General features: G+C 35.4%; 1 protein-coding gene and 1 pseudogene across 6 annotated transcripts in view; one reads left to right on the top strand and one right to left on the bottom strand.

The window, feature by feature from the left end:
- The window catches only part of UBR5 (ubiquitin protein ligase E3 component n-recognin 5), a 162542-nt gene that overhangs the window by 91172 nt on the left and 52384 nt on the right, over positions 1–18986 (bottom strand). For 5 of the 6 annotated variants that reach the window (XM_043981253.1, XM_043981267.1, XM_043981273.1 and 2 more), the window contains 4 exons: positions 8873–9062; positions 7769–7928; positions 7277–7426; positions 5264–5475 (listed from right to left, as the gene is read on the bottom strand). In XM_043981253.1, the coding sequence (XP_043837188.1) occupies positions 5264–5475; positions 7277–7426; positions 7769–7928; positions 8873–9062 (712 nt within the window). The remainder of the gene's footprint in view (positions 1–5263; positions 5476–7276; positions 7427–7768; positions 7929–8872; positions 9063–18986) is intronic. The other variant, XM_043981263.1, reaches the window with a different exon arrangement.
- Positions 16937–17282, top strand: LOC122739617 (annotated as a pseudogene).

The following is an 18986-nucleotide window of genomic DNA, read 5'->3' as shown; positions in this document are numbered from 1 at the left end:
AGAAGACAAGAAGGTAATGTGGAGGGAAAAAAAAGTTTCCAAAATGGATCCCCTTAAAGTACAACTGGTATAACTGTCAATTAGTAAGCAATATGGAAAGAAGTCTGCATTTATATGAAAAGTGACTAAAATATTTATATACTTTGATCCCACAGGAGCTCAAAGACAAAAACAAAGGCCTCAAAGACACCAAATTATTCATCAGTAGATGCTATAATATCAAAGAATTGGAAATTAAATACCCACAGACTAAAAAGGGGACAAAATGAGATTTGGTTCACAAATGCAATTCATATTGTAATAAAATTTTGTGCTGTAATAAACAAAGAAAGGCTTAAGTGCAAAGTAAATTAAGCAGAACCTGTAATACAATATTCACAACAACTAAAAAAGGTAAAGTAGATTCCCTAAGGGCTATTGTGAGGATCAAATGAGATGATATTTGCAAAACACTTGTGCTATATAAATGTTAAATCTCAGTATTATTAAAATAGTGAGGCATTCAAAATGAACTGTGAGGGAGAGAAACAGACCAGGATACTAGGGATCAGTGAAGGGAGCATAAATTGTAATGAAGACAGAATAATTCTCTGAGTTTTTTTTAAATTGCAAGTGAGGGGGCAGCTAGGTGGGGCAGTGGATAACGCACTGGCCTTGGATTCAGGAGTACCTGAGTTTGAATCCAGCCTAAGACACTTTACACTTACCAGCTGTGTGACCTTGGGCAAGTCACTTAACCCTCACTGCCCTGCCGGACAGATAGATAGATGATAGATACATACATAGATGATAGATAAACAAGTGAATAAATAAATAGGTGAATTGCAAGTGGAAGAGAAGTCAAAAACCATAAAATTAAATTTCAAAGCTCTAAATTATTTAGCTAAGATTGTGGAGGACATTAAATCCAAGGCTAAGGAGCTTATATGTAATATGCTACAAAGCAATTGGGAGGAGGGAAGTGACATCACATATTCTAGAAGCTATGTAAAAGAAAGAGAAGTGGAGAGAAGTGAGACAAAAAGGAAAAGACAAATAATATTATTACTATAATCCAGGTGAGAGATAATGAGCAATGAAAAAGGAAGTGGGATAAATAAAATGATTATTATGAAAGCAGAATCAAAAGGATATAACAACTGAATGGATATAAGAAATCAGAAGAGTGAAAAATAACTAGATACAAGGAATACAGTAGTATCCTCAAGAGAATGGGAAGAAGAGAGGCAAGTTTTCTTTTTCTTTTTTATGAAAGGGGGTGTGGGTGTAGAGATGAAATCCAACTTGGATATGCTAATTTATGTAATTCAGGCAAAACATCAAGGTTGAAATACCTAGCAATCATCTGAAAACTCAAAGGTAGAAATCAGCATGCCAATACATTTAGTACAGTGTTCCAATACATCTAGTACATATATAGCCTCCAGATTTAGGAATCAGTTCCAAAGAAGTAATTATTATTGCCAAGTGTTCACTAAAATACAGAAAATTAAAAAAGAAGAGATGTCAAGGGGACAAAAGAGTCATGTAATATACAATCATTTATTAAACACCTACTGTGTTATCAAAAAGTCTGCCAGCTGATAGATACAAAGACAAAACAAATGAATCAATTCTTCCTTTCATGAAACAGATTAAATCACAGGGAAGCAAACATGCACACATGTAAACATGCATAACAAATACAAAACAGGGAGGGGGTGAATTAGAAATTGGGAGCACAAAAAGAGAAAAATACCTATTTGCACAAAAATATTTATATCAGCTCTTTTTGTGGTGGCTAAGAATTAGAAATCAAAGGAATGCCCATCAAGTGGGGAATGGATAAACAAGCTGTGATGGTGATGGATTATTATTGTGCTATAAGAAATGACAAAGAGGATGATTTCACAAAGGCCTAGAAAGACTTGCATGAACTGATGTATAGGAAAGAGAGCAGAACCAAGAGAACACTGTACACAGAGACAGCAATATTGTTTGATGAAGAACTGTGAATGACTTAACTATTCTCAACAATACAATGATCCAAGGCAATCCTAAAGGACAATTGATGAAACACATTATCCACCTCCAAAGAACAAACTGATATTGATGGAACACAGACTGAAGCATGTGATTTTTCACTTTCTTTCATTTGTTTTTCTTTTATTCAAATATGGTAATGTTTTACATAATCACAATGCTTACCGCCTAAGGGAGGGGGAAGGCATGGAGGTAAGAAGGGATAGAAATTGGAATTCAAAACTGTAAATAAAAATGTTTATTATTTTTTTTAAAAATAAAGGACATTACAGAGTTCCAAAAAAAAAAAAAGCAAAAAGAAATTGGGAATATCAGGAAAAGTTTCACCTAGACCATGATGTTTGAGTATCACCCTGAAAGAAGTGAACAATTTATGAAGTAGAGGCAAGCATTCCAGACACTGAATGGCCAGTGACAAAGACTTGGGGAATTCCTACAATTAGAAGGATAGAAGAGGCAATTAAAACACAGAAGGAATATTAGATAGGTGAACCAGGATAAAACAGTATCATAAATGTCAAGTAAAGTGAAGAATACTGAGAAATGTAGAATTAAGAGAACAGAGCCTCTGAAAATCAAAATGGATCAAATGGCAATCATTGACTTCATTAGACTACATAAGTATTAGAAGAAAATTAAAACACTAAACAAATAGAACATAAGGTATCTGAATATAGGTCAAAGATAAATAATTTAAGAATCTTCAGATTCATTCAAGCTACAAGTTATAAAAGAAAAAACTAGACACTATTTAAAAAATTATAAATGAAAATTGCCCAGATCTTTTAGAGGATAAAGTGACACTGGAAAAGAGTTGAACCTGTCTTATGAATGTCATAGCCAAAATCCAAAACTCCCACATGAAAGAAAAAAAATACTGTAAGAATCCAGAAAGAATTCAAATATCAAGTAAACTCAAAGAGAATGAACAAGACCAGCCTTCTATATTTTGAAATAACAATATTCCTTACTACCAAGAAAATTGACCTTTAATAGAATAACAGTGTTTTTAAAAAATTTCTGACGAAAATACCAGAGCTGAGGAAGAATTCTGTTGTCTAAGGCCACTCGGCAAATCAAGTCAATTCACGCCTCTGACCAGAAAGGGACTAAGATTACATAATCTAGATAAGACTCCTATCAATTTTTTAAACTATTCATAGATTTGATTATTTGATCATTAGTTCTGCTTAATTACTGACATCCAAAGAATTATGATTTCCAAACAAAGCCATGGTCATTTTGAGCAAGTCCATCTAATGACGTCAATCAACATACATCTATTAAGTACCTATGTCTCAGGTTAAATCTCGCTTCAGACACTTACTAGCTGTTTGATCCTGGGGAAGTCACTTAACCCTGTTTGCCTCAGTTTCCTCATCTGTAAAATGAGCTGCAGAGGGAAATGGCAAATCATTCCTGTAACTTTGCCAAGAAAACCCCAAATGGGGTTTACAAAGAGTCAGACATGACTGAAAAACTGAACAACAAAAATGTACCTGGAACTGTAAAATGTATCCTTTAAGAAAAAACAGAAGTCTCGCAAAGAGGTATGAAAACAGCAATTTACAGGAATGAATACTCAAAGCAGAAGTCCCATGATATCGTGGGAAAAGTACTAGAAACTCAGTTCTGCTACCTGTGTTAGAGTAAACAGTAAAATTTCACTTCTCTGACCTTCAGTTTTTTCAATTATAAAACAAGGATGTTATTAAATCAAATTAAGTTCATATCTAGAACTCTCCATGACCAAGTGTCTACTGCAGACTCTTCTACTTTGTTGCCCTAATTCAGTAACTTCTATCTACTGCCAAATGTGATAATATTGCCATGCTATGTCCTCTCTTTTCCCTTTTAATCCATTCAGGACCAGTCTCTCCCCGAATTCCAGGCAAAAGTGGTTAATCTTCATACTTATTGGTTTTGATTTGTTTTTAGATTTGTCATCTTTATGTGGGTACATAACAATCCATGAACATCCTTTGAAATTTTCACAGCAATAGTTTCCTCTACAAAAAAGATAACCTTATATTCCAGAAAATTATTTTCCTATTATCTCTAAAGACACAATAAAACAAACTCCTTTATTGGCTGTGAAAGGATTATCTGATAACCATTGCTACACTGAGCTGCAACATTGTCTTCTGGTTTTACTTCTAGCAAAAACATCAAGGTTGTTATGATTCAATTGCCCTAATAGCACGGTCACACACCAGTCACTGAAGAGGTAGCAAGAGCTAAGTAAGTGTTTATAAACATTCTTGAAAAAAATAAAATCATAAAGTTCTTGGCAATCTCTACATACTTCTATATCTCTGTCACTATTATTCCTGAACCAGAAGAAAGCCACAGTGAACTAAGTGATATTTAGTATTTTCTTTATTTCACACATAGTTAATGGCCAAAGAATAATGAGCTTGTTCTACTTTTTAGTCTTGCAATTCATTCCATTCACTCATAAGAAATAAAAATATATAAGCCAACATGAACAAGCTTAGCATAAAACCTTATAAACTGAAAAATTTTTGCGTCTAAAAAATTTTAAATTATAATATAAAAATTATACTGTGGCTCTTCAAAAAGTTCATATTACTCCCCTAATCAACAGAACTCCAATGATGACCTATCATCCCCAGGATCAAATGAAAAAAAATCCCCTGATATTCAAAGCCCTTCACAACCTGCCCCACCCAATCTCCCTTTCCAGTCTTCTTGTATCTCACTCCCCCCGACACAGCCTTTCAAACTAGTGACCGGCCTCCTGTGTGATCCATGAACAAGACACTCTCTGAGGGGATTTTCCTTGGCAATCTCCCATGTCAGAATTCCTTTACCTCTTCATCTCAGCTTCCTGGCTTCCTTTAAGTTCATCTTCTACAAGCAGCCTTTCCAAACACTATTTATTCTATAAAAAGAATGTTCTGTATATATCTGTTTGCTTGTTGTCTTCTCCCTTTACACTGTAAGCTCCTGGAGGGCAAAAAATCCTGTAACTCATTTTTTAACTCCAGTGCTTAGCACAAAACCTGGCATATTTTAGGAATTTAATAAATGTCTGTTGATTGATTAATGAATATAACAAGAATAAAGATGTGATACTTTGTAGAAAAAGAAATTACATCAGGTGGTTCTCATTCATTTATAAAAAAACATTTAAAACATTTAAAATCAAGCAAAAAACCTTCAGAATAAATTAAATGTAGTTAAGTATGCTTTGACAAATAGCGGGAAATTTCAATACCTTATCTGGCCACCACTGCAAATCTTCTCCTAGAGATACTGGGCTTTGTACAGGTGTATTCTTCTTATCCAAATTTGGTTCTCCTTCCTTGCTTGTAGAGCCCCTTTCATTATCAAATGAGGCTCCATCAAGCCACCTTCGCTCGCGCAAACGTAAAACGGATTCACGTTCACGCAACAGCTCAGAGTCTCTCTCTAAGGGAAGAAGGAGAACTGGTATGCAATTGGGTCACACCAGTGGGATAAAAGTAAGCCACTCTCTAGTAAAGACCCTTCAGGATGCAACTAACAGCAGTTTATCTACTGACAAAAATTTTAAATAGATTTAGGTCTCAGAAGTCTGACATGCAACATTCAAAGTATTAACCCTTTCAAGTACATGTACCAAAACTTGCTATAAGCGGCAAATTAAAAGGTCTGGAAGGGCACAATGGTTTCAGAAACCAACTTACGTTTTTTTTTTTTTAACACAACGCTTTTCCTTAAATCGAGATTCAAAGATTGTGATACATTATACTAAGAAGTTTTATTAAAATATTTAGCAGCCTAATGGCAAACTTGCCTAATGAATCAAAACTTCAACTTCTGTTAGATACATCTATGCAAGCCAAAAAAGAGTGTTTATTAGAGAGTCTCTAGCAATAAAATACAGCTGGCACACCAAAAAAAAATTGTCTGAAAAAGTTAAGACAAATCAAATTACATGAAATTTATATAAAGCTTTGATAATCCAACCCCTTTCTTTAAAGTAGTATTTTACAGGACTGGATTTATGAAATTTTTTAAATAATCAAGAAGAGTATTTAATAGTTCAAATTAAAAAGTTCCAAAGAGCCAAACAAGTTTTAAAAAGGATCCTTGTAGGAAAGAGTTCCTTACCAAAATGTTTTCCCTCCAATTGGCCTACAAACTGTCTAAAGCCAGTATTCTGCAGTTCGCTCATGCAGATATTTTTTTAAATGAGGTAATCAAAACTAACTTTCCCAGGGTCAACTATGCATGGAAAATAAGGATTAGAAACAATTCGTAGTAACGTCTTATAAATAACCTTAGGAAAGGAAAAAAAGGAGGGATTTAGAAGGCGATATGTCAAATGTAGAACACCTGAACATGCACATGATGTAAATTAGCCATTATGTATATGCTGACTAAAACCAAGAGGTATTACATACTGTTATCAAACATATCAAGTCACCATCATTTTCTCTTTAAAAAAACAAACAAACAAACATTTTTTAAACCTTGGGTCTTTTTACTAAAAGGGAACAAGTTCTAAAGATAAAGAATATTGGCCTAGCATACTATGACCAATAATAATTCCTGGAATTTTGACCCAAGCAGGTATACATATGCTCACTGGTTTCTATATCCTAGAGTTAAAATAAAAATAAAAATGAAGAGAGAGCTACACTCTCTTCTACACTCAAAATACAGAGGTTGGATTAACAATTTAAAACTGCACTGGTCACTACCGTGGAAGCATTTTAATTCAGTGTACATTTGTTTTAGCAATTTATCATTTATAACTTTTACTCTTAATCTAGTTCTGAGAACAATCTTTCATGGTTCTAAATTTATTTCCCAGTTTTTCCTCCGTGATACTGGGACTAAAAGTAATGGAATAATCATGCAAACCTAAGAGCCATAGAGAAAGGCTTTCTGAATGCCGCATGTCATTGTAAAACAGAATTTGGCTTTAGTTCATAACTAGTATTCCTAATTTTAAAAATATAATTACGCAATAAAAACTTGATTAAGTATAAATCAAATATTCTTAGATTATTGACCACAATCTAGATAAAAATCATTAACATAATACTAGTGTGGCTCCTTGAAGAAAAGTGAGAAACACCTACCTGTTTTTTTTTCCAGAATCCTAAGCACATGCTATTTGACAGTAATTCAATTTGTGGTAATTAGAAAAAAAAAAAATCAAAAGAAAACCATCATGCATTCTATCACTAATATTCTAAAATGCTAAGTACTGAGCAAAAAGAGAAAAGTGCAAAATTACCTCGAGATGAGCCTAGCCTGGAAAGTGATGAACGTCGAAAAGAAGGATAACCAAAGTAGCTAATGTCTTCTGAAAACATAGCATCAGCATCAATAATAACACTTGGGTGTGCAGAATGAATATCAGCATCAAGAAGAGACATAAGATCCTCTATAAAGAGAATAAAAAACAATATTCACAGAGTCCACTCAATTAGATGAATGGATTAATAAATAATAAATTCCTACTAGAATTAATCCATAAGTTGTGGAACATCTGTTGCTTAAGTTAATATTTATGTATAAAACTTGAAAAGTAATTAACGAGCAGCACACAAGCAATATTCAATCATATAAGTAAGAAAAAACTGAATGGTTACAACACTAACATTTTCTCTTCAAAGTGAAATTTATAAGCAAGTCAACTATGCAACTTCATCAAGATGCTAAAAGCCCTGAAAGATTCAAGAGAAAATCTCTGCATAAAAGCAATCAATTAAGATAATCTACCAACCTCCAGGTAGATAAGATTCACTTGCAGTATCATCCCCATCATCTCCATCTTCATCATCACGGCTGAGCAAATTATTTACAGCAAGGTTTACATCAAGATTTGTTCGCTGGAGTTCCCGAATAATAACACTTCTAGACTTCCCCTGTAAAACAACTTGGGCCTTTGGAGAAAATACATAAGAAAGCGTTTGTCATTTTTAAGTCATTTTTTCCTTTATTCCCACCCCCCCCAAATTTGCTATGCTGAATTGAAACACCAAAGAATATTTTCATATACACAGGAGAACACAGATTCTATATGAAACTCTTATAATTCTTATTACTTGCCTTTAAAAAATAAAGTTCATAAATAATTTTATCCATTGCTACTGGAAGTTATGAAGTCAAGATTCGAAGGCTTTGTTCATTCTGAGGTTTTTTTTCCTTTCCTAAATAGCTCTTCTATTTATACATGCCTAAGTTCTTTAAAATGTAGAGGGATACCTGTCTGCATAATTAAGCTGATCATGTTTTGCTACAGTTTGAAGGTGAAAAAAATAAATATTAGAAAATAAAAATAATAAATGAAGTTCATAATAAATTTCAAATTTGTTGCTACTATTTATTCTATGCCATTTTCTTTTTTTTTTTTTTTGTGGGGCAATGGGGGTTAAGTGACTTGCCCAGGGTCACACAGCTAGTAAGTGTCAAGTGTCTGAGGCAGGATTTGAACTCAGGTACTCCTGAATCCAGGGCCGGTGCTTTATCCACTGTGCTATCTAGCTGCCCCCATATTCTATGCCATTTTCAATAAAGGTCCTTGTTCTGGGGGAAAAGAGCTAGGCTAGTTTACCACTTCAACATGCTAAATCCTACAGGAAAAAAAATGATTTGGCATAGGGATTAAGAGACAGGGTTTGGAGTCAGGAAGACCTGGGATTAACTCTTGTCTCTGCTATTTAGCTGAATAAATTAACCTCCTCTATGTGCCTCAGACAGTTCCCTAGGATTTAGTAATAGCCAAGTAAAAAGAGTTCTCTATATTGATGAGATCACATATTCTAAACATATTCCTGTATGTCAGACTCATACTGTACCTAACTCCCCTTGAATATAATTAATATACCTGTGAAATGAGTTCTTCTGGAATGACAGATGCAGGAATAACAGGTTGGGGCTGACTGCCCAAAAGTCCAGACCCTCGATCTCGTCCTGTCCGAATAACTCTGGTCTGTCGTCTTGAGTCCCGAGCTCCAGCAGATGACCTACCAGAAGATCCTCCTCCACTTCCACCCACTCCTGAACTCCAGCGACTTCTAAATATTCGAAAAATGATTTATACAATCACTATCTTCAATTTTTGAAAAAGTTCCAAAAACCAGAAGACTGCCAAATTTCCATTCCCGTGAATTTAAGTAAATTTACTTCTTCATATATCATGATACTCTATCCTGACAGAAGAGTAAGAATTAACTGAAGTTTTATTTACTTTTGTCCCAAAATGCAAGAAAATTGAAGGAAAAGAATGTATTTAGTATACAATTTGCAAGTTCTTTTACAGCTTCTGTATAATGCTTAATTCCAAAAGCAACACTAAGAAAGTTTAAGTTCGATATATTTTTTTCACATAATACAAAGGTATGGGTATAAAAGAATGTGCTTTGTACTTAGCAAGATTAGAAGAGGAAATGGCAGTATATTTGCAAAGAAAACCCCAAATAAGGTCATGACATAACTGAATAGTCAGACATGACTAAAAAACGAATCAAAAATAACAATTTAGCAAGATATGCTGAGGTTCCAAAATACACTTTCCATCTAAATTAAACTAAAACCTCTCAAACAAATGCAAAGCTAGTGTTCAAATGAGGGATTTCATGATAACAGGTTCCTATATTAAATTCCCAAAGTTAATTTTTCCCACATTTCTGGAAAGAAGGAATTATTTAAACATGACTTTCATTTATAAGCAACTTTTTAAAAGAGTTGTGGGATCAGAAGTAAATAAGGAAATCTTGTGAGAGGTTACCCTAGAGTAAATAATCTATTCAGAATATGCTATGAATTTCAGTCACCTAAGCCTTTTCTGTATATAGGTTAAAACACTGTAAGATTAACACTTTAATAATTTACCATATTTTTCTTCCTCTCAATCAGATCCTTCAAAAACAATCACAAAAGACAAATGAGTGTTTTCTACCTCAACAGAAACTACAATAGTTCTAGACTTGCTATGGCTGGAAAAAAATCTTTATTACTCTGGAGCCAAGATGGTAATTAATCTCTGCTAGTTCTTAAATAACAATCAAACCACCAAAGGGAGACCATACTCAAACCTTTTGCCAGCTTCATAGGACATTTACAAATTTATGGTAGCACATTTGGGGACTTGAATGGAAGAAATCATAGTTATAATAAATATTCGGATTCACATAGTTAAAATCTTTAAAGTTTACAAAGCTACTCAATGTGAGAATAAGGATTTGAAACCTTATCTCCTGACTCCAAGCTGAGTACTCTTTTTTTCATTTATTATGCCTCCTAGAGCTGTCATCAATACTTTCTAGTCATTTCCAATATTATCTAGTCCTTTTTCAGTTGTGTTCACCTCTATGACCCCACTGGTGTTTTCTTAGCAAAGATACTGGAGTGATTTGCCATGTCTTCCTCTAGGTCATTTGACAGATGAGGCAAACAGGGTAAAGTGACTCACACAGCTAGTAAGTGTCTGAGGCCAGATTTGTATTCAGGAAGATGAATCTTCCTGATTCAAGGTCCTTAATACTTTCTAACTGAGCTTAATTCATTTCATTGTTCCCTGGAAGAGATGCCCAGTGCTGAATATTGTAATGTAACATCAAAAAACTTTTATAGATAACATTATTTATTTTAAGTCAATCTTGAGAATGTAGCATTGTTGGGGCAGCTAGGTGGCACAGTGGAGAGAGCACCAGCCCTAGAGTCAGGAGTACCTGAGTTCAAATCTGGCCTCAGACACTTAACACTTACTAGCTGTGTGACCCTGGGCAAGTCACTTAACCCCAATTGCCTCACTTAAAAAAAAAAAAAGAGAGAGAATGTAGCATTGCTAACAAACAGGTAGCACTCTTATTGTCAAGACAATGAGACACACACCTTTATCATCTAATGAGCTTTCTAAATTTATAGGGATACATTTTGTTCTGTTATTTCAATGTTACCAAAAACAATTTTTTTTTTCTACCAAACAAAAGAAAATGGAATAAAAATTACTAGAAAGTTTGGGCACAGAAAAGAGGAGAGCTCTATACTAGAATCATCATCTAACCAAAAGAAATGACAAAACCTGCCACAACAAATCCCATCTTTGGCATTTCAAATTATGGTGGCTTCAGCATCCATAATTTAATATTTTGAAAGTGTTGTAACAAAACTCACATAAAATGTTAACACTTTTAAATTGAAAACTTAAGACATAAATTGACCTTAAAACTGAGAAAATGAAATTGATAGTCTCCATTTTTATCACTGATTCTATTCCGTATCATTGACATACTGTATAACTGCCTAAGTCACATTTCTTTGAGTTAAGTTCAGAAGTTCAGTCTTCCTCTAAGTTAACCTTAAAAGTTCAGTTACCCTATATATCATTTTAAGTAAAAGAAATTTGTTAATTCTATACCACTAGCTATCCTTGACCAATTAGAGGAAATCTGTTATGTAGACACTATTACTTATTCTTTCAGGTGGACCAAACCAATCTAATTTCCTAGCAACAAGATGGAAGAAGGGGTTGCTAGCTCCATGTCCTCAACTTCCAACCATATTGTCCCCCTTCCTCCCCGCCCTCCTGTCATGTCCATGATTTTCCAGGCTTTGTAACCTATCATAATGGTTTCCCCACCTATGATGCTGCCTTCTATTTCTTTGAATGGTTCTCCTTTTGTGTGTAAAGATCTTTTGGATTGCTGAGGAGCTAAAGAATCCTCATACTAGAGACTGCTAGCCTTACCAATAAATTGAACATGTTCAGAACTTTCTTGCCTCAGCTTACCTTAATTCCAATCTTGACAAAATCATCAAGGTGTCAATTTCCTAATTTATTGTTACAAATACTTGGTTAGAAACAGGTTTTTCTACCATCTTAAGTTTGAGAAGCATAAAGAATATTAATCAATGGCTATTATCTTAAACCACGGTGTGACAAGATACTAAATTTAAACTGAGCTCCAAAATTTCAAAATGACTACTATGGCAAAATTAATTACAAAAGATAGCTATTTTCCCTTTCTTGAAATAACTATTCAGTACAAAAACCTGCTCACACTAAAATATTTACATGAGAGAGAGACAGAGACAGAGAAATTCAACAGAATATGAAATATACCTCATTATCCAGGGAGCATGTTTTATGTAAAATTTATCTCACAAGCATGGTATTACAATGACAGAAGAATCACATTTTTGTAAAGGTGTTTTTGACAAGGACCATAAAATATAGTGCTCAAGACAGTAAGAGGCATAAAGAAAATGTCATAAGACTATCAATTTAAGGTACCAGCAAATCTGTAAATTCTGAAGGGGAGACTTCCATCTTCCAAATACTTGATATAAAGACAAATCTTTTTAACAATTAGAGCTGTCCAAAAGCAGAACAGAATGCATCAAGAAGTAAATTACCCCTGAAATCAGATCTTCAGAAGACAGATAACCAACCTGATATGTTGGAGGAGATAGCCTAAGTCTACTAGTCTTCCCTGTTTCATTCATAAATTCTCTCAGTATAATCTTGTTTAACTGGATTTCTTGCCAAAATTCGTATAGACTCTTCTCATCACCAGCTTTTCAATGTTGGCAGTTTATAGTGCAATACTGATCAATCTTCTGTTAACCTTCTTCTTTGTAAATTTTTTCAAAAGAGCTACTAAATCAGTATTGCCCTTCAATGGTGAGTCCTTAAATTGGCAAAGAAATCATTTGTTGGTTAAGGCAATTCTGGGCCTCAATTTCTTCATTATGGTGAATACTTTGTATCACTTAAAGCAAATGTCTTCACCTGTGTTCATTTCTGACTTTGTTAAGTTGGGCTGAAACTACTATAATCACATCTCACTTTTATCCTTTTTAAATTATTAATACTCTGGCCCTTCAGTTTATCTATTTGCTGGATTTTCATACTGATTCTGAAATTACTAACTATATACACATGAGTATATTCAGTCATTTTACTGTCCAAAGAAGTGTCAATTTTTCATTTCTGTTTAGTCATGAAGCTCTTGTCCAGTTTTGCACAGCATTTCTGTTCTTCAAAGATTCTTCTGCAGTGCATGTTGTTCAATGAACTACAATTACCTGTGAGGCAACGCTTGAGTTTGTGATTAACTGTAACCCCAGATGACAAAGCATCCAATTCTTACAACATTTGGATGCAGGATGAAATCAATTGCCCCACAAAAATATGTATGAATTATCTTTTCATTTAAAGCAAAGATAGTTATATGGATATAATTCATTCATTCCGAGAATATGTCAATTCATAAGTACCAAAACTAAAAATGTTCATTTACTCTAAGAAATAAGAAATCTTAGCAATTTCTGCCTTGTTTTGCCCATGTTTTTAACATTATTTTAATGAAACCAAAAGAGTGTTATTGTTGTTCTACAGTTATTCAGTTGTGTCTGTCTCTGTGACACTGTGGACCACAGCACATAAGGCTCTTCCAACCTGAGGGGCTAATCTCCTGATTGTCATGTGCACATTTATTCAATCATAATGATAAAAAAAACTAAAACTATCACCTGATAATCAATGTTTTAGTGGGAGTTAAAAGTTCTTATACAAAACTACAACAGTAGCATTTTATTAATATAGAAATGATAGAAAAGCCTTTTAAAGATTTATTTTTATTTTAAAAGTAGACATGTAATGTAAAACAGGGAAAGATAACACACTGATTTAAGATCATGGAAATAAATTCTTGTATTGAAATTGAAGAATTTCCTTGGATTCACAGTTGCCCAACCAGCCTGCAGATATCAATTTTATCAAAGTAAGTATTCTCAGCTGGGGCTGCAAATGCTCAAAAGCATCATTTCTATTCATAAACTAAAAGAGTTTCTATAAATGGTTTCTATAATCTCTGTCTCTCCTCTCTTTCTCTCATTAAAATGACTTAAAGAATATGATATTATCTAAATGCCTTAACTATTCCTGTTATGTCTTTCAACATATATTGGAGGACAACTTGTATCAGTACCTCAAAATCTTCTCAACAACCACAGAGCACCAAATAAAAGCATTTCATGTTCCTTCTATCCCATTCTTTGTCTCAAATAAACAGTAGGGGGCAGGTAAGTGGCACAGTGGTTAAAGCACCAGCCCTGGATTCTGGAGTACCTTAGTTCAGATCTGGCCCCAGACATTTCACACTTACTAGCTGTGTGACCCTGGGCAAGTCACTTAACTCCCATTGCCCCACAAAAAACAAAAACAGTAGACTACTGTGGAAACTGATCAATATTGAAAATTAGAATGAAGAGAACAGTATGGAAAACAATAACTGTTTAGGAAAGAGGTCACAAAGGCATCTTTTTAAAAAAATCCATATGGCTTGGGGCAGCTAAGTGGCGCAGTGGATAGAGCACCAGTCCTGGAGTCAGGAGGACCTGAGTTCAAATCCTGCCTCAGACACTTGACACTTACTAGCTGTATGACCTGTAAGTCACAACTCCAATTGCCTCACCAAAAAAAAAAATCCATATGGCTTTGGTTTACTGAAACATTTTACACTGTTAAAGCATTCAAAAAATATGAAAATTGCCTGAATACATATTTCATGACAATTCAAGACCTTTAAACACATAATATCGAGGTGACCATACACAATCTCATGGGGAAAGAGGCTTCTGTGTTTGACATCTAATTTAACTGTAGATAGCAGATAGGATTCTCTGGAAGTGGGGGAACCACTGTTTGGTAAGCAGTCCAACTTCAGTTTTTCCAAATATTCAACATATACAGGCTTACGACACTTAAGAACTTTCATGTTGTCTTCAAATAGGGAACCATTCTCTCTTCCTTTTTATTTCCTATATAACAGAATATTCCCAGTCTTCCAATATTTCAGTGACAATAAGAATAGGAAAGGTAAATACAATGCTTCCAGTCTTGATTCTCAAATATTCCTCAGAAGTCTGTCTAATTTTTCTGACACCAGCTTCTTCATAAATCTTTCTTACTGTAGCATCACTTGACTCTTCCTCAGGCTCTCTTCCTCTACCAGGAACAATCCAGTGATCATCTGGATATCTACTGGGCACTTCACCATGTCTGTAGTACATTTTAAAATTATTTTTCATTGAAGGTATCATTGATGGAAATGTGGTGGAGATAATCAAAGGCTATTTTAATTACCTAATTAATAAACTACCTATACTGTTTTATAAAATGAGTCATTAAGGACAAGGACATTCTTTTCCTCATTATTGCCATCTATTTTGTTACTCTACCTTATCCTTTTAGGATAATATTGTCTTTAAAAATTAGAGATCCAAGTGAAGCTTCCAGCTCTCAGTCTGTGAGTCTATGGCCCTATGGTCACTCTTCATAAAAGAATGAATTTTTCTTTACAAAACGAAAACCAACAACTTAATATTAACAGTATCAATTTAATTTACTCTGATGTTAGACTTTCCAATCAACTAATTTAATCTACTAACGATGTATTTCAGACTGAGGGCAATTCATCCCTTTCTTGTTAGTAACAGAAAAATGTACTTTATTTTTCTCATTAACTAAACATAGGATTATTTTGATATCTATTCAATTAGACATCAGCCCCAATTTAGATTTCTCCTCCTCCAGCAATGTGTTTGTCAACAAAAAATTCCATGTAAAATTTCCTTTGTTTAACGCTGGAAAGAGAAAATGGCTGAAGTAGAAAGGACATGAGATCAAATTCCCACTCTGGTTAGCTATCTGCCCTTGAAAGAAACATTTCATTTTTCTGGATCTTTTCCCAAACCTATAAAATTGTGATACCATTACCTATAATTCATGCCTACCTTAAAATTAAGTTGTTTTCAATCAGCAAAAATCTGACTACTTTCCTTCCTATCCCAACCTACACTCCTGCATCCCAATCACAAAAGAAAAATAGAACCCATTTACAAATATGATTAGTACACAAAGGGAAAAAAAAAATTCCACATTGGCCAAGTTCAATTATATATCTATTTCTGTGTTCTATATCCATCTCTATTATAAGATGAGTAGCGTGTTTCATCATTAGTCCTCTCAAATTGTGGTTGATCATTATATTATTCAAAATTTTTTCAAGCTGTCTTTCTACAAAATGGAAAGCTAGGTGGGTACAGTAAATAGAGTGCTGGGCCTGAAGTCAGGAAGACTCATTTCCCTGAGTTCAAATCCAGCCTCAGACACTAGCTGTGTGACACTGGGCAAGCAAATCATCCTATTTGCTTCAGTTTCTCCATCTGTTGAATGAAATGAAGAAGGAAATGGCAAACTACTCCAGTATTTTTCCAAGAAAACCCCAAATGAGGTTACAAAAGAGTCAAACACAACTGAACAAAAAGTCAACAATTATTACTGTCTCTGCATAAAATCTTCTCCTGGTTCTGTTCACTCTAAATCAATTCATATAAGTTTTGCTGCTTGTTTTGTATGAAACCATATCCTTCATCATTTATCATATTTCTATATTATCTCTTAATTCCTATGTTTGAACCTCAAAGTTTCTACATAGCTCTGGTCATTTCATCAGGAATACTTGGAAGTCTTTTTCATTTTTTTTTCAGCTATATCATTATGCTCAGCTTTGCTAGGTAAGTAATTATTGCTTATAAGATACACACACACTCTACCTTTTGGAATATGGGGTTCCAAGCTCCCCACTTATTAAATGGTGGCAACTAATCATGTATGATCCTGACTGTAGATCTTCATTACTTAAATTCTTTTCTTCTGGCTACTTTCAGTATTTTTTCTATGAGTTGGAAGCTCTGAACTTTAGCTAGCATGTTACTGGGAGCTTTCCATTTGGGGGTTTCTTTAAGAATGTGACAGGTGGGCATGTGGGCCCTTTGCAGTGCGGTGGGTGCAGAGGCTCACTTGGCTCAAGCCACCCACTGCTCACCACTGCCCCACTCCCACTCCCCCATGCTGCCGCCCTTTGGAGCCACCTCCAAGATGCCCATGTTCAAGGTGCAAACCAATATGCTGTGCTCTGTGGTGGCCAACTCCCTGATGAGCGAGCTCACCACGCAGTTGGCTAACGCCATGGGCAAGCCCACCCAGTATATAGCGGTGTACATCTTGGCAGACCAGCTGATGTACTTCAGGGGCTCCTCGGACCCATGTGCCCTCTGCAGCCGGCACAGCATCAGCAAGATCGGCAGGCCCCAGGATAACGTCTACAGCAAACAGCTCTGTGAGCTGCTCACCAAAGCACCTCAAAATTCCTGGGGAAAGGATCTATATCAATTACGACACGAGTGCTGCCAACGTGGGCTGGAATGGTTCCACCTTTGCCTGAACTTCTGCCCCCCTCTACCATGTACCCATGGCCCAACCATGTGTCCTCTGCTGCATAGTCACTCTCTGGTCCTTGTGTATTTGAGAAACAAAGAAAGAATATGACAGATGGATTCCTTCTATTTCCACTTAACCCTATGGTTCTAAGAGATCTGGAAAGTTTTCTTTAAAGATGTCTTGAAATATCATGTCTAGGCTCATTTTAGTCATGAAACTAAAATAATCCAATGATTCCTAAATTTTTTCTCCCATATCTATTTTTTAAGTCAATTCCTTTTCCTATAAGATACCTCATATTTTCTTCTAATGTTTTAGTCTTTTGACTTTGTTTTAATATTTCTTGTTGTCTCAGCTTTTAATTGGTCTGTTCTAATATTCAGGAAATTTTTGGTACTCAGGAAAGGTTTTGTACTTCCTGTGCCAGGCTATTCCCTTTCCATTTCTTTTTTCCATAGTTATATTTTCATTAAAAAAAAACAAAACAAAACAAAAACTTCTTGATTCATCTCTTCCAGTTGAACTTGGGCTCAAGCTGTGCTTTTCACCAAGTTTTTGCTTGTGGGTATTTTGAAGCCATTCTCTTCTACCAGCCTTTTGTCTTGAGCATCCCTGTCATCACAACAGCTTTTTATGACAGTATTCTTTTTTTGTTTGCTCATTCTTTTCAGTCTACTTCTTGACTTTTGGACTTGATGTTTCAGCACTTCCATAGTGGTCTGATCCAAGGTAAAGTCAAACTGTTCCTTCTCCCCCACCCCAGTCTGAGAGCTCTGTGAGTTCCTGACCTGAATCCAGGTCTGACCAACAACAGATGCTGTTGGATTCGGCCACTCTCAGCCAAATACAAAGTTCTGGTTCAATGACAGAACTATAAGCTCTCCTTCCATCTGAAATTCCTGCATGATTATTTCTCTGCAAATTTCAGATTGGTCTGGAGGCTGGAATTAATACTTCACCTGACTCTTGAGTGGTGGGCCATACTGTGGATGCCTGCTGAACTTGCTCCTCTCACAGTACAAACTCTAGCACCTGAGCTCAGTTGAGGGCATGGGAGCACAGATTCCTTCATCAATGTGCCCTGGATCTAGGACTCAAAACTGGGTACTGGGGATCAAATCTGTCAGTTTGCTTGTCCTCATAGCAGTGCCTTGGTGTGGGTCCAGGACTCCTTCCTTCCCTGGTTCTCTGTCTCTCCTTGGATGCCAATATGCACTGCACATGGTGTGCTCTATTTAAGCTGGGAAAAATGACTCACTGTAGCTTCTTGTTTCATTCCCCCAATTAGGATTCAGTCTATTGATCTACATTGGGGGGGGGGCAGGGGGCGGGGGAAGAGGAGTAGAGGAGGTTGTGGGGGGGAGGGGTTCACTGCACTGCTTCCTCCTAATGCACCATCTTTGCTTCACCCTCTTCAATCCATGGGCGCTTGTAGCATTATGACGATCACTGAGAATTTGAAATTACTTTATAAACCATGAAATAACAGATCACAGAACTGTTAGCTACTAGATAAGCTTCTCTACAACTTGAGATCATCCACCTTAAATTTGTGTTTCCTGAGTACTTAACAATTTGCTAAATAAAAAACAGGTTTTACTGGGGAAGACAGAATGAGGAAAAGCACTGACTCTGGATTCTAAGAATGCAAGTTCTGCCACCTCCTGCCTGTGTGACCTTGAGCAAGTAACAGTATCTCTCTGGCCCT

This window comes from Dromiciops gliroides, chromosome 1, assembly GCF_019393635.1.
Source record: "Dromiciops gliroides isolate mDroGli1 chromosome 1, mDroGli1.pri, whole genome shotgun sequence".
NCBI classification, from domain to species: domain Eukaryota; kingdom Metazoa; phylum Chordata; class Mammalia; order Microbiotheria; family Microbiotheriidae; genus Dromiciops; species Dromiciops gliroides.
Note: the sequence above shows the minus strand (reverse complement) of the source record. Positions and strands in the feature narration are given on the sequence as shown.